The sequence below is a fragment of the Notechis scutatus genome, chromosome 2 (genome assembly GCF_049901735.1).
Source record: "Notechis scutatus isolate UNSWTSFEM ecotype Mainland chromosome 2, rNotScu1.2, whole genome shotgun sequence".
NCBI classification, from domain to species: domain Eukaryota; kingdom Metazoa; phylum Chordata; class Lepidosauria; order Squamata; family Elapidae; genus Notechis; species Notechis scutatus.
Genome location: NC_142010.1, coordinates 205,032,902 through 205,053,459, shown reverse-complemented (window position 1 = coordinate 205,053,459; position 20,558 = coordinate 205,032,902). Strand labels below are relative to the sequence as shown.

At 35.5% G+C, this 20,558-nt stretch overlaps 1 protein-coding gene and 1 long non-coding RNA gene across 3 annotated transcripts in view; one reads left to right on the top strand and one right to left on the bottom strand.

Annotated features, from left to right (window-relative positions):
- The window catches only part of LOC113416787 (uncharacterized), a 45,341-nt gene extending 27,034 nt beyond the window's left edge, over positions 1-18,307 (top strand). For both annotated transcript variants that reach the window (XM_026674864.2, XM_087957850.1), the window contains exons 8-13: positions 400-477; positions 4,642-4,831; positions 7,476-7,600; positions 9,950-10,066; positions 13,062-13,172; positions 17,759-18,307. In XM_026674864.2, the coding sequence (XP_026530649.2) occupies positions 400-477; positions 4,642-4,831; positions 7,476-7,600; positions 9,950-10,066; positions 13,062-13,172; positions 17,759-17,885 (748 nt within the window). In that variant the 3' untranslated portion in view covers positions 17,886-18,307. The remainder of the gene's footprint in view (positions 1-399; positions 478-4,641; positions 4,832-7,475; positions 7,601-9,949; positions 10,067-13,061; positions 13,173-17,758) is intronic.
- Positions 11,171-20,070, bottom strand: LOC148132480 (uncharacterized). Its single transcript, XR_015748057.1, has 3 exons — positions 19,050-20,070; positions 16,710-18,396; positions 11,171-14,370 (listed from the first exon to the last, which is right to left on the bottom strand). It is a non-coding gene; the product is annotated as an uncharacterized LOC148132480 (long non-coding RNA).
- Between the last annotated feature and the right edge of the window lie 488 nt (positions 20,071-20,558).

Below are 20,558 nucleotides of genomic sequence, written 5' to 3'. Positions count from 1 at the left end.
CAACAATAAAAATATCTGCTGGTGCAAGCTTCCTTTCCCCCCCTTCAATATCCATTGTTGGACATTTCTATATTGGCATTCATCATCTAAAATCATCTAAAATCAGGAAAGTTATGATTTAAATTGGAAGATGTTTAATCTGTACTGTTAATAGGTTTGGCGTAAATTACAAGCATCCATATTGGTTTTCCTAAATGTAGATAATCCAGTAAAAGATAATAGCTTATTTTTCATTAAAACACAATATCAAATAATGAAATTTAAGATATGCTACTTTTAATATCTACTTCAGAGGAAGCTTATTGATTAAAGTGGGGCTGACTTTTAACTAGATATATCTGCTTGGTTAACAATATTTTATTACATGAAAAATTCAAGTAATTGCTACTTTTCCTTTAGTTTACAGAGTTTTTCTGCTAATGGATGCCAGATAACCAATGAATCAGTAATGGCCTTGATTGGAAAGCATGGAAAAAGGTAAGGTATATGCCAATGAAAATTGTAAATCAAAATACAGTACATGGTGGTTGTATCATCATAGCTTTAATTTAGAAGGTTATACAAGACATTTCCTAATTTCTAAAAAATTGGACTTTCTTTTTTGCTGCCAAAACCACGATAACTATACAAATAACCTTTTCTAATGTATGGCTGTCAACTATGCTTGGCAATTGTACTGTAGGACAAAAGTCAAATCCATGAATTCAAACCCAGAACACAGAGACCTTTCTAATTGAGTTCAGACCTTTGCATGATGCTAAAAGAAACCATCCTTGACTAATGACTGGTTAGTTTTCAATTGAATACATCCAAGCAAAGAACAGCCCACTACCTCACTGGGTAATTAGTTCACTTAACAAACTTTTCTGATCATTCGGAAGGGATCTCCATCTCAATTCAGTGGAATTTACCATCCTTTAACTTAAATCCTATCATGGCTAGTATCAAGAATAACTGATACTGTGCTTTTGTGTCTTTTCCCAGATTTTAATAATTAAATTGTCAACAAGGTAAGTTCCTTGTTTTGTGGGCCATGTTTGATAAAATATATCCCCCAGCATAAGTTGGGGCAATTAAAAATCCCTCATCACAATTATTCTATGTATCTTTGAAAATTCTACAGTTTATTTCTATATAACACACATCTTTTCTTTGTGCTTGTGTTGTGATAATGGTCATCAGCAACAGTATTACTTTTGTTCATTCCTCCATATATTTTAATCCAGCATAGTGTAGTTTCACTAAATCATTCCTTGGGTTTCTGAGGTGATGTGGATTTTTTAAACCCACAACTGTCTTTTGATATTTCTATCACTTCCTTTTGAATAAATTGTGTTCTTCAGTTCTATTCTAGTTGTAGAAATCATATGACCCAGGTTTCCATTATTCTTAATAATATGCTTTCTTTTACTACATTCATCTTATTTTATTTTCCATATTCTGAACATTAATGCATAGACCCAGGTCACAAATTTTATAAAATAACTTTCTGATTTTTTTATTAAGTAGTTTCAAAGACCCTGCTACTGCGACAGAAAAAAAAATAGCTTACCATGCTTAAGCTACTTTTACTAACCATTGTAGATTGCAGTGCATAATGTTTCAATAGTCCATTATCTGGATAATTCAGACTGTGATTCCACAAACCTTTCTCTCTTGGACACGATGTCATTCATCTGTCTTTTTTGAAGGGTTTTCTGTGGATACCCTTTGAGTAAATGAGAATATAAATGAATAAATTAAAAGACTAGGTTATTGAGTTCCCTTCCTTATCTGTTAAATTATGATATGATTATAGCTGTACATATGTCCCCGTATGTACAGCTTGGGAGAAGCAACAATTGTTTGTAAACTTGCTAAATCTTGGAAGTTCTTTCAGATTCCTGATTCTTACTTCTGGTACTTAACATATAGTACCTCACAAACTCACTTATCCTGTTAACATATAGTATGCTTGTTTTAGTTCTTTATAACAACAGATTAGTTGTAACTTTTTTCTATGATAGAAGAATATTTTCATGGTAGAAGAGTACTTGTAGCTCAGGGTTAAACTGTGACATCCCTGATACTATCTAAGCTCAATTGTTTTCTTGCAAATATTTCCTTATCCAACTAGGTAATACCATCAGTTTTTTCCCTCCATATTTTCTTGAGAAGTGCTAATGTATCCTTTCTGTCTTTCAAAGATCTATATCCTTTCTTTTGTTCTACAGTATCTTTTCTCTTGAAGGCTCCAACAGTACAGAATGTCCTCTGTCTTTTGTTCCTGATTCTCTTCTGCCCTTTTTATTGTCTTATTTGTAGATAGTTGCCTCCATTGTCAGCAACTTTGGTAAGCCCTTCTTTCATTTAATCATAAACATCTTCACTGCTGTCATCAGCTGATGTACAACCAATTGTTGTTCCAGTCATCTCACTTTTTAGATGGATACCACTAATATTTGCATACTGCAAATAGGTGTCAGCTTGTTTCCAGGAAAAAACATAAACAAGCCACAAGTACTACAAGTGATGACTGCAAATGAAATCTGAAATCTTATTTTAAGTTAATCATATTACCATCATTCAAGCACTTTGTAGCAATTTGAACTTGTATGTGAATTGGTTGTTTGGCTTGCCTTAATGACAAAAAGAGCTTCTGTGTAATATATTGTTTAATATAAGTCATTATTTTTTTCTTAGAGGAAAATTCAAACACATATTAGCAATAAAATTCTAAACAAACAATTTAAAATGAGAGTAAGGTAAAACATAATAGTTGTAGGATAAAATACAATAATTTAATACATAAATATGTAAAATAGAATAAAATGACATAAAATTATATTTCTGTATCACCCCTGTAATATACCCCAATCAAGCCCACATATGCTGATTTCAGTCAGACCATTTTAGTCAGAATTGTGCTGTATTGAATGTTGTTTTCAGATTCTGGCCACACATGAGGTATGTTGTTTAAATATTGGCAACACGGAAGCTGGCCTTATTTATTATTTTGTATTTTTATCACAGAATGCCTTAAGAATTTAGGTATTGTAATAAGAACAACCGATATGCAGGGTTCACTAAAAAAAAAGAAGCCATCATACCTTCTCCTTGATCATGGTTTGTTTTTTGGAACAAATCACAAGTTGATGTGATAACGTGTTGATATACAGACTCTGGCTTACTATTTTCGAAAACCAAATCATATCTCATTCTTGATTTAGACTTTATGAAGCTGAAGGCAAACTTGACTATGCTATTTCATGATTTATTTTCATATGTATTGACCTGCATCTTTGTCTGAGATAGATAATAGATAGTTAACTTCTTTCTCTCTGCACAAGTTATTTTTATCTACATAAACAAAACATTTAATTACAATTAGTCTTTATGGTTAATTTGAATTGTATAATGTATGTTATCTACTTGAATAAAAATATTTATATAAAACCAAATACAGTGCAAACATTACCCATTGTTTATATTTCCATTTGGTTACCTAACAGATGGTAACCAGAGACCCCAATGTGACTTTTCTTTTCCTTTCCTACAAACTGTACACAATCTTTTTTCTTTTCCAATTATGAAGAACTGATAGTACAGTTGCCACTGCCCTTTTGAATTTTTTTACTCTTCACTAGCAGACAACTCTCCATACTGTTCAGAGCCTGCTTTGTGAGGAGAATAAAGGTCTGTTGAAAGATCTAAAAACTAGTGGAGTGGAGAAGCAGGAATAACTAGTATCTGGGCTGAAAACATAGAGAAGGAGAATTTTTAATAATGATTGGAAAGTGTCTGTATCTTTTTTCCTAGGTGCTTGTTAGACCTTACTGTGCAACCTTGTAAGTTAGATCATCATATGATCTGGCAGGAAAATGAACTGAGGCTGAGAGAGTTACTAGTTTGAGGCTATTTACTGAGTCTGAATTGAATAACAATCCCCAAATTCTAAGACTAATTTGTCACATGTGGTTTATTTTGGCACAAGAATATCCTGGCAAGCCACTTTTTTCTTCCTTGATCAAATGTTGTTGGCTTTATCTTGTGCCAAGCCCAAGATGTCAACAATTATATGCTGATGCTTCAAGGCCCTAAAAATTATCTATTTTCTGTGTTAAATGTGTCACCTAACCAAACCCTGCAGATTTGTTCTGTTTTTTTCTGTCTCATTTTCTCTGTTGGATATGGCCAACTCAACTTTTATCACTCACAGGATAAATTCCACAGAGAGGCCTATTTTGAAGGGGAATGCATTTTTATTAATTATTTATAGTTAACAGGACTCCTGCAATTTACTAGGGTTCTTACGTATGTTCTTATTTTCTTTTCAGACAGGTAATTGCAAATTGCCAAATAAATAATCCCGTATGTGCTATATCAAATCATATAAGAAACATGTGTTTTCTGAAATCAGCAACAATACAAAAATATAGTTAATTCTACCTGCTTAGTTTATCAATTAATTTATCAATAACATGTTCAGACTTAGACCAAGATATTATAATATCAGTAATTTCGTATTTTGTTTTCACATGCTTCTCATGTTAAAATTGGGGAGTAATGCTATCTTTAAGCACTTATCTTTAAAAAAAAATCAATTACTGTTGAATGGCTAATATTAAAGGATATTACTAACTTCCTTATGTCCTTTTCTAGCCTTAAGAAATTGGAAATGTTTGGCTGTCAAGCCATTACGGACAAATGCTTGAAATCGATTTCTACTAAATGTTTAGGTCTAGAGGTTCTGAATATTGGCAGAGTTCATAGAATCTCGCAGGACTGTTTAGTGCAAACGGTAAATTCATTGCAAAAGCTTACAAGCCTCAATGTCACAGGCCTTGAAATGGTAAGAGCTGTTTACTTATTTCACCCATTTCCCTCCATTAATTATTTCTTTTTTGCTTGGGTTCAATTTGTCATATTACATATATCAAAGGTTGACAACTTAAAAATGTAAACCATTGAAGGATTTATAGGCTTCTCAGTATAGAACAACACTGAGATTTTATGTTGCTTTTTAAAAAAACAAATCAGTCTTCTGGATATAAATTTGGAAACTGAACGCTAAAGTGAATATTCACAATATTCACAAATTATGGAAACAGGTGCAAATTGTATATAAAGGTGTTATAATTCAGACACTGAAATTAAAATGTCACCCCTGAGCCCTACAGTCCTAGGCAATTATTTTCCACTTTAAAACTTTCTTCTTTAGGGAAAGCTTCAGTAATCCCTAAAAGTAATAGATCTTTTACACTTAATAAAGTTATTGACTAAAATATACTAATAAAAGATGCTTTTAAAGTTCTAAATTAGTTTTCTCCCAGCCTGGTATTCCCTCTTCTGATGCTAGGACAGACTGGATCCAGAGGAGGCCAGCCTGCCACTACATGTATTCATTTGTTAAATTTATATGCCGCCCATCTTACTGTCAAGTGACTTTGAATGGCTTACAACGTCATAAAAGCAAAATATAAAACATTGAAACATTAAAAATTAAAATTTACAGAAATTTGATGAGTTAGAAACTGGAAGGCAATTGGGGTAGGGGTGGGATCTTCTTTATCAGGGGTCGCCAACCTTTTGGACCTCAGGGACCACCAAACTCATAATTTTAAATCCCGCAGACCAGAGACCCTGGGAAAATCCCCCCAAAAGCCTGGATGAAAATTCCCCACCCCTTTTTCCTACCGATCAATCATTCTTTATTTGGGATTGCAGGATACTGTCTCCAGCTCTGTTCTCGGTGGGGGAGGGAGAGACTTTTGGCTTCATGCAAAGAAAGCAGCAGAAGCAGCAGAAGTCTTTATCTCCCCCAAATTCTGCCAGAAATGAGTATTTGTGAGACTTGTCACGCTAGCGCAGCCTCTTAGAGCAGGATGCCTTGCAGGGTCCCAAAGACTCATTTCTGGAGGAGTTTGGGAGAGAAAGAAAGACTTTTGCTGCTTTCCTTGTGTGCAGCCAGAAGCAGAAGAAGAAAGAAGTGAAAAGAAGCAGCCCAGTGGCCAGGCCAGGCGCGTGGGGTGAGTGGGGCAAGTTCCCGCTTCCGTCCTTTTCCCCCTCCCCTCACTACCTCATGTTGTTCATAATGCAAGCGACGCAAGCCTTGTGTTCCCATGGGCCATGTGGGTGGTGCAGCCTTGTGTTCCCGCGCAGCCTTTATTAATTGCTTTGGGGGTTGCTTTGGGGGTGATATTTCTCTGCGGACCACCAAAATTTTCTCGTGGACCACCAGTGGTCCCTGGCCTATTCTTTATAGTCCACTAATGAGCTCCAATGTGGAATGCTCTCATCGGGAGCCAGGCCAATCAGCAGAGCCTGTTTGAGGCTCTTTCAAAATGACAAGAACATGGGAGCAGATCTCACTTTGAGGAGCACTATGTTCTAGGGAGCTACAGCAGAAAAAGTCCTTATTTTGGATCTCGCCAGCCAGAATTCTTTAACAAAAGGGTCCACAGCATGCCTCTTCTGCTGGAATGAGCGGTGTGGGCCAATCCCATTGAGGTGAGATGGTTCTGCAGGTAGCCTGGACCCATTGCCATAAAGGGGTTTAAAGGTTATAAGCAACACCTTGAGTTGGATGTGGAAGCAAACCAGCAACCAGTACAGTTTGTGCAACAGCAGTGTTAAATGTACCACTCTAGGGGCTCCTAGAACTACCTGCGGGGCTGCTTTCTATGTCAGCTGTAGCTTCCAAATACTCTTCCAGGATAGTAGCCCCATACAGAGTGCACTGTAGTCATCCAGGATATGAGTGATTGAGCAGCAATTTTGGAGCAAGGTGTTCTTTTGGGTATCGAGAACCGAAGTCATGCCAGGGTTTATTTGGATTTGCAGATGAAAATCAATGCAACAGGTGCCACATAGGTTAACTGCAGAATGTTTATAATGATTTATGGTATCTTTGCAAAGGCCCTCCCTGCCAAGGCTGTCCCTTGGCAGGGAGGGCCTTTGCAAAGATACCATAAATCATTATAAACATTCTGCAGACTTTACTAGGCATTACTAGGCAATGCGTTGAGATATACATCTATATATCATCCGTGTATTGATAGGGATAATCTTACTCAGATGTTAAATAGAAGTGGGGATACAATTAAGCCCTAAGGAAAATCTTACAAAGCTAGGGTCTCAGGCTTGTGCCTACTAACTCTGAATGGAACCGACTCCAAGAAAAGAAGAAAATCACCCTATTCCCTACTCTTAATTCTTGAATCAGCCACTCCTTAGATGTTCTTATTTCCTCTGCTTTCCTAAAAGGGTTAGGAAAGTAATACTGTAGACTTGTATATAAACCTATCAAAAGAGTTATGGGAAAACATATGCCAATACATATTGAACATTAATCTATAAAAAAATATACTGGAGCTGGTTTCCTTATTGTACTGAGAATAAGGAATTTGACTTGCAGTGAATAGCTCAGTTCTATTATTTAAAGACAATCCTTCACATTGGCTTATTTCCTGCGTTTGTCTTGTCTTGGGCTGCAGATGAGGGATTCTCTAGTACATTATATTGTGAAGTGTCCTAAATTGGATTGTTTGGTTCTTAATTCGTGTGCTCACATAACTGACATCAGTCTAATTGAAATTAGCAGGGATTTGCCAGGGATCAGGTAAGATAATACATTGAAAATGCACTTGTCCTTGAATTTATATATTTTGGTATTATTCAAATAATTTTCAGTGATGTTACATTATTAGTTACGTTGACATTTTGTTTTGCCTGTTTGCTGTTAGTGACCTCAAATGCACTGAATAAAAAGTCCTTGAAGCTGTACTGGTTAGCGCTATTTCTGCGGCAACTACTGAACATTTTGTTGTGCTATCAAATGTATATGGTTTTAAAAAGTAAAATTTTAAAGTGTATTAGATTCTTAACATTCTGCTATTTTAATAATAAACTTAAAATAAAGAACTGGAACCAAATTATAATTGAAGCTGAAAGTTATAGAATTGTGGTTACTATTGATCACAGTTTAAACTCAGAGAGGGAATCAAGTAACATGTATTCAATAAATGAAGTATGGGTTTAGCAGGATAGTCTGTTCTGAAACTCATTTCTAATCTGTTTAATCAAAGAAGATATAAGAAATCCTATAGTTGCACATCTCTGTGACTATTTATCTCCCCCTTAGTGTAATAGTTATGTTTCTTTGCTTTGGATAAAAAAGTTGTTTTTTTCTTTATTTTACTAAAATTATGGACAGTATCTTGATGTTTCTTTTGCTACCGCTGCAACTCATATCTATTTCCTTCTGCATTTATTCCCAAGATGACACACTTTGATTTTTAAAATGTTGCCTTACTCATGGTTTGCAATCACATGTCTGGGAAGGGGAAATTATACACATGAGGGAATCTGAGTACAAAGACAAAATGACTTAATTAGCAGACCAGCGAAAAGCTGTGGACATAGTATACTTGGACTTCAGTAAGGTATTTCATATAACTTATTTCCTGATAAGATAGAAAAATATGGGATAGACAGCATTATCACCAGTCGGATTCGTAACTGGCTGACAAGCTGCCCTCAACATATAGTTCTCAATGGAACTACACCTAAATGGAGGGAAGTATGCAATAGGGTGCCCCAAGGTTCTATCTTAGGCCCAGTACTCGTCAACATTTTCATAAACAATTTAGTTGAAGGAATAGAAGGGTAACTTAACAAATTTGCAGATGACACCAAGCCAGGGGGAATAGCCAAAACTTTAGAAAATAGGCTCAAGATCCAGAAAAAATCTTAACAGGCTTGAACAATTGGCCCTGTCAAACAAAATGTAAATCAGCAGCGAAAAAAGTAAGGTTTTACACTTAGGCAAGAAAAACCAAATGCACAGGTATAGAAGATGGTACCTGGCTTAAGAGCAGTAACTGTGAGAGAGAATCTAGGAGGATCTAATGGTCAAACACTTAAGTATGAGCCAGCAGTGTGCTGCAAATGCCAAAAAAGGCAATGTAGACCTAGGCTACATAAACAGAGGAATAGTATCAAGATCACATGAAGTATTAGTTGGTATACTGTGTCCAGTTCTGGTCTCTGCAATATGAAAAAGATGTTGAGACTCTAGGAAGAATGCAACAGTGACAAAGATGATTAGCGGTCTGAAAGCGAAAATATGAGAAAAGGTTGCAGGACTTGAGTATTTCTAATCTAAAAAATAAACTGAAGGACTAAGGGTGACATGATCCAATATTTGAAAGATTGACACAAAGAAGAGAGGGACAACATTCTCCAAAGCATTTGAAGGTAAGACAAGAAGCAATGGTGATCATTTGATCCTGGGATGCTGCCACCATCATAAATACATGCCAGGTGCCCAAATTTTCATCATGTGACTGTGTGGGGATGCTGCGACGATTAAGTGCTGTCACTTCTTTCAGTGCTGTTGTAACTTTGAACAATTACTAAGCTAATGGTTGTTAGTCAATTAGTACATTACAGCATCCTAGGCTGTTGTGAAGAAATCAATGCATATGAAGGCCAATACCAGCTAAAGAATTGTGACAACTGTGATTTCACATTGTTGTGTGTGTAGCAATAATAAAAAATGTCAATGGAAACATCCTTAGTCTTCTGTACAAAAACTGCACATGAAACTAGGCTTCTATATTTTCTTTTCAATTTAAATGACATACAACTAATAAAAATACAAATGAATACAATAGCACTAAAGGATCAAATAATTATAAAATTGATAACCGAGGAAAGGAAAAATGAAAAAAAAAGTTGAAAATTATGAGCAGAACGATTCTGAAAACTTTACCTATGTTGTTCAAAAATATCTCCTCTGCCACTTAGTTGAAAGAACAACAATTCAAATGCTCATCTTCTAAATAGCCAATTAGTTAACTGACTTTCCATGCAGCAGTAATACCCTAGCTCTTTCAAATCTTTCCCCCCCCAAAGTACACAGGGAGCCAGTTTTTGTGTCAGGTTACTGTTTTTTGCATCCTTTCAGGTACCTTGATGTTAATGGATGTAAAGACGTGAGTGATATTGGAGTTCAAGCTTTGGCAAGGAATTGCCATAAACTTTCTTATCTTGATTTGAGCTCCACAGCAACAAGCAAAAGAGGGTAAGATATTTGGTAAAACTTTTGCACACTTAAAAATGAAAATAGGTGACAAAAATTAAGGCTGATTTTAAGAGTCTATTTAATATTAACTTTATTGTCAGTGCAAGCAGTGACATAATACTACCATTGGTTAAAATCATGTTAAGTCACTATAAAATTAGTCACAAATTAGTTAATTTTCATAGCAGTATAGTCTTCAACTTACGACCACAACTGAGCCCAAAATTTCTGTTGCTATGCAAGACAGTTGTTGAGTTTTGCACATTTGATTATCTTTCTTGCCCCAGCCATTAAGTGAATTACATCAGTTGTTAAGTTAGTATCATAATTGTTAAGTGAATCAGACCCATGGCATGAAAGGCTTTAAAAGTGATTACCAACACCTTGAATTGCACCCGGGAAGCAAACCGGCAGCCAGTGCCGCTTGCAGAGCAGTGGTGTTACATGACCAATTCTTGGGGCCTCAAGACCTGCCCTCAGTGCTGCACTCTACACTAGCTGTAGCTTCCAAAGGTAGCCCCATGTAGAGCGTATTGCAATAATTCAAACACAAAATGACTAAGGCTTGAAGATTGAGCACATGTGTGTCCTGATTAATGTTCATTTCTTGATCTAGTAATACAAAAAATTCATAGAAATTTGATAGGAAACTTAGAAAACATCATGAATATAGTACAGAAAACTTACTTGAGCCATGTAGACTTGAATTGATCAATAGTGCCAGTTAATCTACAAAAAGTGCTATTACTAAATTAGTTCAAGTAAACATTGGTTTTTAAAAGGCTTGTGGATAGGTGTTTACACCCATACTGTGGTTGGACAGTGGGCATCAGTTGCTGCAACATTCCAGTTTGCCCATAAGTATAATGAATTTTAACATCTGTGGAGGTCTGAAAATCTATTAATTAAGATATAGAGTGGAGAGTAGACCAAATAACTTTTCCAGTACATTTTCAATTTCCCTGAGTTGTAAAACATTAAGCTCTGTATTCTAGGTAGCTATGGTAACGTCACCATAATTGTGATTCCCAGATTGCTTAAATACATTACTGTATTGCTAACCTGAGTTTTATCTGATTGATTTGACTTATCTTTTGTTCAGCCCCAATTTAACTTTCTTTTACGACTATTTTTTCCTATGAACTATTCAAACGCCACTGCACTAGAAGTTCTTATTGCAATGATATAGATGGTAGTACAACATTGTACCCATTACTGCAGGATTTTGATGATGTTTTCATTACTCTTCAATGGAACACACTTCAAAAAGTTGAATTACTCTCATATACATTCCTTATTTGCTGTTATGAAGCTTATATGTAAGTTATTCCCTGATCATTTAGACCCCTGAGAACTTCAAATTAGCTTTGCTCACTTTCTCATTTTATCAGTAGCCAGTTTCGACTGGCATCAATCTGTGAATTTAGTAAAAGGTGTGCAAGAAAATGCATACATAACATATCGTAGTATACTGTACATTTCTGATATGGACATTTTTGTATCCATTTACCTAACATGCAGACTTTTTTGCAAGCATTTTCTTATGCTTAATTTTTTTTGCAAAAAAAATTATCTAATATAGATTTTTTCTTAAACTACAAAGAGTGCCAAAACTGGTTGATTTTTCAGATTTGGGAGACACAGATTTTAAATTTATATAACATTATCTTTTAACTATTCCCAATGCTAAGAATACTATATCAGTCAGTGGGAAGTATCACTCAGTGTTACTATTGCATGAATTTAAATATATGAGCAGAGACAAGGCATATTCATTTTCCTGTCCACAATATAGTTAGATAAAAATAATTGTATGCTAAGTTTAGTCCCCACTCAATCTCTTTGACCCAAATATATTTCAATGAATCTTGAGTAAATGGAAGCTGACACAACTTACATGGTAAAAACCACAATATCTTTCTGAAAATTTGAATGTATGTGAGATTTCTATTAGTTAAAAGACTGCTCCTATTTTTAGTGCCCTTATACCTTTTCAAGGTAACAGATATATATTAAACAAAAAGTCCTTTTCTGATTTAACAGATAAGGCATTACAAATTAAGGTGTTTTCCTCACATATTGCCATTAAAGATAAATAGGATCTTGTTTACCAACTGGAGGACAAAAGATGGCAGTGATGACCACTTAGCATTATGTTTACTCAGTTATTGTGTTCATTGTCCAGGAACGCAATGAATATGGGAGAGACAACTACAGGTTTGTCAGAATATCATCTTCTTTTGTAGTGCTCACAAACAGTCACATCATGGGCAAGGCCAACAATCATTTAGGAGAGTGAATCTTTTCTACAGATTCACTGTGTCCAACCAACACGGGCAAAAGGCCTTCTGCTCAATTTGCTGACTTATGATGATGGATGAAACTTTTTATTTCTTTGAAGACCAGCCATCACACCCATCAACAGTAATGCAGAGATTGGCTTATAGGGGCTCCTTTCTCAGCTGCTTTCAGTGGGAAGGACCAAAAGTAGGAAGAATTAGCTAGCAATAGAAGTAAAGCATTACTTTTTGATCTGGCATCTAAAGCTGCAATGAAGAGCCAAGGAAAGAAAAAGAGAAAGGCGTGGCCATAGGATCACTCGGGTGGCAGAGCTATTCTTCCATCATCTTAAATCACTAGTATCTTCTAGGAAAGAGTAAGGCTATGACAGGATTCCCCCAAAAGGTCTCTAAACTAGCCTTCTAATGATCGTGAAGCAATTTGTAACTTAAATCCTGTCTTAGCACAACAGTAAAAGTCTAATACTAATGAAAATTGTACATAAAGATATGGTTAAGGTAGATAAGCTAACCAAATATGCCATGAATTAACTAGAGAAAACAGGACCATTCTCTTTACCATGTCACTGCAATTGTTCATGATTAAAGACATAGACCCATCCAATATTGTACAAATAATGTATCCAAGATGCTTGTCTAATTATCTTTTCAAATTTTATAGTAAAAACATAATGTAATTTGTTCTTGGATTTCAGGGTTTGCTTGCTGGCTAATTTCTGCTTTAATACCTTAAAGTGTCTGAAGCTTAGTTTCTGCAGAAATATATCTCTAGACGCAGTTGTAAAACTATGTAAAAACTGCAAAAGGTGAGTGTAATTTAAATTGATGCAAAAATTCAGACTATTTCATTTCAGTAACCTGTTAATAAACAGGGCAAGCTCGTTTTAACTATTGAAATGGAGTTGCAAGGAGTAGATATCCCAGTGGTCTACAGATTTTATGGATTATTGGTCATAATAATCAGGAGATTTAGAGGTTATAAACAGTGTTATTTAGTCCTTAGTATATGATATGTTTAAAATAATAAAAAAGAAACTGCCAGTGGATATGACCAAGATTTATTATAAGAAAAAGATATGGGGAAAAAGAAGAATAGGATCTCTATGTCCCCTACATCCAAAAGACAAAGTAGTTTTAATGTGTTCCTACTTCATGAAATTTGATGCTTCAATGTGTGATAACAACTTTAATTTTAATGGTTTGAGTAAAGGTTTAGACAAATTCATAGTAGAACATTTTTTTGATATTCAAGGATAAATGTTAATATAGCTTTAGAAATGAATTTCATCCACACACAGTAAATTAATGGGAACCCTAATCAAGGTTAGAAATGGAGGGGCAATGGACTGAAATATCGAAGAAAAGTACATGTGGAAATGTTGCAATGCTCCACATTACATTTTATTGTATGCCCTCCTGTTTTAAATAACTAAATTAGAAATTCCTAACCTTTGGGGACCATTGGAAGGACCTGAAATTTGGAGAACTTGTTTTGAACATTTCTTATTAAATGCCTGATATTTTTAACAGGACCAGTTACAAAATATTCATTTATCAGAATTTATTCTTTATATTCACTATCCCATCAAGTATCTCAGAATGTTCTCTATTTCCTTGTGTCGCTTCCTTTTTATTTTTCTGGATAGATGATCACTTGTATCATCCTGAGTATATTTGGATTACAAGCATTTTTTCAATAAAGATTTTTCTTGAGATGGACTTTATCCTGCACAAGCTTCCCATTAGCTTTGGAAAAAATTAACATTTCAAAAAGAGAGAGACTGAAACCTGCTTCCTGTTCAAGCATTGATTCAGTGCTTTAATCTTTATCCTTAGCCAAACCAGTGCTATAAGAGAAAAACATTTGTATTTCCAGACAATGTAAATCTGTTAGGTAAACAGCTTTAAGTTTTCAGTAGATGTCACCAACTATACTAACTATAGACCTATATTTTTATATCTCAAGTTACACTAAATTAATATTCAACGGGTGTGGTTATGATTCTTTTGTTACTAAGATGGTGCTTTTATTGCTGCATATCCTTTAGATGGAAATCTAACTGTTTTTTTTATAACAATTTTGCTCAAAATTAATGAAACAACCAATTTTTTTTTTAAAAACAAGTTTTATTTTCAAACAAACAATACATAGAAATACATAAACAAAACCTAAAAACATAAAAATCTCTTTTCTGAAAGTTGATTAATCCCGGTCAAAAATCTTGGTACAGACACAAATTCAAATTCATATTCATTTTACATACCATTCCATATCTTATTACATTTTCATTTTCTATATAGTCTTCTCCTTTCTTTTAAATTTTCTCAATTTTATTTTATTTATCTCCTCTCAGTTCAAATCATAATATTTATTATTCTTTGTCTGTTCTATTTCCAACTATCCCTTTATCTTTCTTCTTTAAAAAAAAAAAAAAAACCTTCTCCTGTACACTGATATGGAGTATGATGCCTTTATCTCTTTCCCCTATATTTATAATACTTGATTTAAAGTACATGACATATTTTGGGATTCTGTCTGGTACATTCTGACATTATACAATATCATCAAAACCAATACAAATCTATTCATTAATATTAATATTCATTCATATCTTAAACATCTAGCACATTTCTTATCAATTAGGTCACATATTTCTATGGGAGCACCTATTTTCCATAGTTAATTCCGCCCCACATCACATATTATAAATCATTATTACATTACATGTTCCCCTCTCCTTCTTCAAACCTCTCATTTCACATGAATAGTTTCACTAGTATAACATGGCCTAATCATTGGTATTAACAATCATTTATATCTTTAGACATTTTACCCATTTCAATTAATTATCATACCTTTATGGGAACACTTCTTATACTTTCCAAAATTATTCCCCCCCACATCACCGATCTTAAATCATTATTTCATTAAAGTACTCCCCTCTCTTAACAAAATTTCACTGAATTATACTAAATATTTTATCACATTTTAAATTGCATATTATTTCTAGTCTTCTATAATTATTTCTAAATACAAGTATAAAAATGCAATCTTATGTATCTTTCTAGAATCCCTTTTCCAATAAAATCTATCCATTATCTCTAAAAAAATTTTGTTTTTTAACATTTTGCTCCCCACCATTAAAGCTTCTCATCCCTTCCTTTCTCCCTTGCTTCTTCTTCTCCTTATCCTCTTTAACCCTTGTCTCTCCACCTCCCTTTTATCCTGTTTTCCCCCTTTCTGTTGTTTCTTAACATAATGTCCCCTTTTCACCTTATTCTTCTCTTTTTGGATTGTTTTTTCCAGATCTTAAAGTCTTCTTCTTCCTTTTCTCTTGCTTTTTTCTTCTCCCAGTCAAAGTCATTTGTTCTTCAAAAATGGCTTCTCCTTCTTCTTTGTCCCCATCCTCCTCATTCTGATTTTACATAAATACAAACTGCCATTTCTAAAATTGAAAAATAGTGCCAAAGACCATCTTCCCCTTCTTTTTTTCTTTCAAATTTTTGATGTATAAGTTCTAGTTCATCCATAGATGATGCCATTGTACAGAGAAAAAGTTTTTTCAAAACAACCACCCAGATGATTTAATCTGAGAAGTAATTCTCATAAAATTCCAAAGTCACCAAACAGTCCAATCAGACTATTTCTTTTAGATACTTTCTTCTTTTTCACTTTCTCTTTCTGGATTAAAGTAATCACAAAGTTCTCTTCAAATATATTTTTGGAAGTCTTTTTGCTGTTTAATAACTCTTTAAAATTAGCTCTTTAGTTTTAGGCAATCTTCTCCTTATTTTCAGGTTGCTCCAATTTTTTTTTCCTCTCCCTTCCCTCACAGCCAAAAAAAATTCTTTTTTTTCCCTTTGAATATTCTCCTTGCCCTTCAATATTCATTTACCTCAGAACAATTCGTTTCTCTTTTTTCCCTGCTGTCACTTTAGGAAGGAGAGTAGAACAAAAAAAAAACTTTCCCTTTAGAATGTTCGCAGCTTAAAAACTCTCACAGGGAACAATATATACTTAGCAGCCTTCAAGATTCCAGGTCATTTTCTCCTTCTTGTCCCAGTTAGAATCAACTTTCACTTTCTTTCAGCTTCCTCCTCCTGCACCTGCTTGTCCGGCTGCAGGCTTTCTTCGTGGCGGCCATTGCTGACCGCCGTTCCTCCACCTCGGGAAAAGGGGTTTTAGCTGGCTGGGGAGGGGGTTTGCGACACCCCCAAACCCCTTGCCGGATCCCCTGTCTTCAGCTGCCTCTACAAGGCAGCCATAGCCCCAGACCTGTTTAGATCCCCTTGCAGATCCAAATGGATCGGAGGCGCAAATTCCTGCCGCTACAGTGCAAAACCGGAAGCCACTTAGATGGTGCTTTTATTGCTGCATATCCCTTTAGAATTGATGAGAAATCTAACTGTAATTGATTCATTTATAAAATATTGCTCAAAATTAGGTGAATGAAACAACCAATATATCTTAACATAAACTTACAGATGTGAGAAATATAGTATAGTCTGGCTATAGTACGGAGTAAAGCAAACATTTATGCTACCAGTAATAAGGAAAAGGGCAGCAGAAATAATGCCAGGGATATAAACATGTAGAGAAGTTTCATTCCCCATTGCTGATACAGTAATTCTTGGAACTGGTCCACATTTCAGGAAGTTAGCCAGATTGATAAAACGTGTAATAAAAGGTAGGAAAGAGATTGTGACCTGTATAATGTATAAGTCTAAAAATTGGACTGCTCAACTCCTGTAACTTAAGGATATTTATAAAGGTAGAACTTTAGGATATTTGTTGTGTTGTTTTGCAGGTGATTTGAAGACATTATTACTTTTAAGCTGTAGTAGAGCTTAATTTTCTAAAGAATAATTATCTGTGTTTTCACACTTATGTTAAGAACCAGTATATGCTCAGGTGCAATTTAGTGTACATAAATTAAGTATGAAGTGCTATAATTAAATCTGGAGCAATTTGCTTCCAATATCTTCTATTGTTTGTTTTATTTAATAGTTTTAGTGAAATAACCTTTAATTTCTTTTCAGATAAATGACTGATCACTTAAAACTTCTTTAATACATTCTTTAGATATATTGTAATACCAACCTCACTGTTTATTATGTATGTCACATTGCTGTTTCCTAGGAATAAGAGCAAAATTAAAATGTCAGGTTCAGTTTACTTACAGAAACACACCCAGTGACTCCCATTTGCTTCAAATTCTAGCAGTATTTTACAAATTATATATATTGCAGTATTCATACTCTGCAATATATTTCACAGTAAATAAACATCTGAATTATTATAAAGAAACGTAACAGTGGTTGTGGAATAATTGTGATAATTTGGCAACTATGATTCTATTATTTTACTGATATTCTTTTTTCATTCCAACAGACTGCAAATACTTCACTTATACGGTTGCCGCTTTATACCTGATTTGGAATCCATTACGAAAGTTAATAAAACTGTTAAAATATTTCATGACCTGACAATTGCAACTGTGAAGTTGTTACCTGAGTGAGAACTTTGCCAAATTTTTCAGTAATTGTCTAATGAATAGTTTAGTTTGACTGTGATTTTTTTAATGTGGTCAAAATGTAGAAACTTACCTTTATCCAATACTTCCTATTTGTGTTATTTTGTCATTTGTGGAATAGTTAAAATGAAGAAAATCCTGTTAGAGCTGTTTTCAAGATATATTTCCAGTTTCTTTGATGATATAACTACCATCACCAAATTTAAATGACGTGATGTTCTCAGAAGATCTAACCTCTCCAGATATTAGAAATTTAAATTAGAGCTGCATTCTGACTGATATCTCTTTTAAAACCAATACCTACGTAATATATTTTGGAACAAAACCTTCCTTTGCTTTTTTATGTGGAGATCTCTGCCTTCATTGCTTACACTATGGCTCATAAAAATAAATCGTCTTTTGTTGAATGTTTTTTTCTTCCAGTTGCTTGAATAACATGGGTTGTCCCTCTGGCTGCTACACTGATGCCAATCCGACATAGGCGGGAACTGGCTGCCTGAATAATACATAAAAAAACCATCTGTTTTGTAAGCTGCATTTTCTATGACACCACTAAATGACACCATATTTGATCTTAAGAAGAGAGTCAAAGCAAAGGTTTTGAACATTATGGCAAGATAAATATCAGCCTTCCCACAATGTTGCATTTCACTTGGGAGTCAAATGCAAATTTTTGATAGGAGTGTACCAATAACCTTTGGTCACAGCATTTTCAGATAACATCGGCACACTGTGTGTCACCAGTGGATGCAAAATTTTGCTGTTAGATATTTTTCCGTTTCCTTGGTTATACTAAGAAGACCAGCCCAGCTACCTCAAATATCTCAGAAACCATCTCTGCTCTGGATGTAACTTACCTCAGAAGAAAATCATCTAAGTCCTTTCATCTCATAAAGCTAAATTCGTCTCCACAAAATGTTTCTTAAACCTAAAGCTTTTCCAAAACATTCTGTAATAATCACATTTACCTTATCATCAGACCATAATCATGATTTTAGAAACCAATCCTTTATAAATAACCAATAAAAATTTTGGGCACTAATTAAAAATTCTTAAGCAGATGCTTATATTTAGTATAGGAATACACAAGAGATGGAATACCTGTTTTCATACATATATATGTTTTCTTAAGTTTTCGCGGGTACTTACATGTATGGTATTCAGCTTTGTTCGGGTATTTTCCCACGTCATTATAGTTGTGCTTTTAAAGTTGTAGCAACGTTTTGGCAGAATCTCATCTGCCATTATCAGGCTTCTGTACTGTGTTCATCTGTGAGTCAGACTTTCACAGCCGTTTCAGTTTTAAATTTGGGGCTAGCCTACTGCTATGCCAGAATGGTTTTTTCTTCATCCTGATTGGTTGGGAGTCTTGGTCTGTGTTTATTGGTCTTGGAGTTTGCTGTGTTCTGCTTGATTGGTGTTTCGAATATCTTACTCAGAGCCAAGCCGCACTAAAAGCCTCCAATACAGGAACACAATGTTGCCAGCCAATCAAGACAAAAAAAGTCACAAAACAGACAGAAGATATTAGAAAGGAAGGAATATTAGTTATGTTCACCATCTTGAGTTACTTATAAAAATAATAAAGGCCTATTTATTTCAGACATTGGGGGTTTAAACCACAAAATCAGAATTTGAATCTGTCCCCTTATGGTACTAATTAAGCATTTATGAAATTTTATTTATCAAGCTTACATAGCTGCCCATCTCAGAGGTGACTTTACATGGCATACTACAAGCAAAGGATTCACCTGTCAGTTTATTACTGTTTCTCACTTTGTTGCCTCATCTTTATTTCCATTTCAGTCAATTAATGACCCAAACCCATGCCAACAACTCTGTAGCTAAACAAAGCAGTCCCAGTTCTTATCATAAAAGGAATCTGACGTTGTTAGGTGAAGATTCACCTAGATTCAAGGCAACCCTGACTTGGTCCCTCACAGCCCAGAGCTTCAATTCTTCAACTTCTTGGAGAACTTCTTCAACTCCCTCCATGTATCTTTCTCTCCCCCAGTTCTGCTCTTTCAGATGCCCTGAAGAGGCTGCTGTATTCCCCTGCAACCATCCCAGTAGACCTCCCCCATGTCCTTCAGGTGCAATCATCATGTTCTTCCTGTCTCTGCTAGGCTTGCCACTACTACCAAGAAGCACTGCCGTCTGCTGCAACAGTCATAAGCAGGCATGATATTCCGCTCTAAAAAAAATCGGGCCGGCCAGAGACCCCCCGCCGCGCGCCCGGGAGCGCCTGCTGCTTTCCTCGCCAGGGCCGGGCGGTGGCGTGTTGCATGGAGGCTGGTCTGTGGCTGGCCCAGCTCCCTTTTCCCTGCCGCTCAGCGGCCTCCGCCGCACCGCCCGGACTCCGCTCAGGTATCCGGCTGGGGCTGTCAGGAGTTGCTACCGCCGGCGCAGCTCCAGTCGCGTTGCCTCGGGAAGGAAAGGCAAACCAGGAGCCGCTGCTGCCGTTGCAAAGCGCCGCCGCGGCTCTTCCTTTTTGCCTTTTCCTTCCTGAGGCAACGCGGACTGGAGCCGCACCAGCAACTCCTGACTCGGGCCTCCGAGGGGGGGAAGGAGGAGAAGTTGGGGGAAAGGGGGATTCCCAAAAAATCGAATTCGATTTTAATCGGAAGAATATCATGCCTGGTCATAAGGTTGAGGATT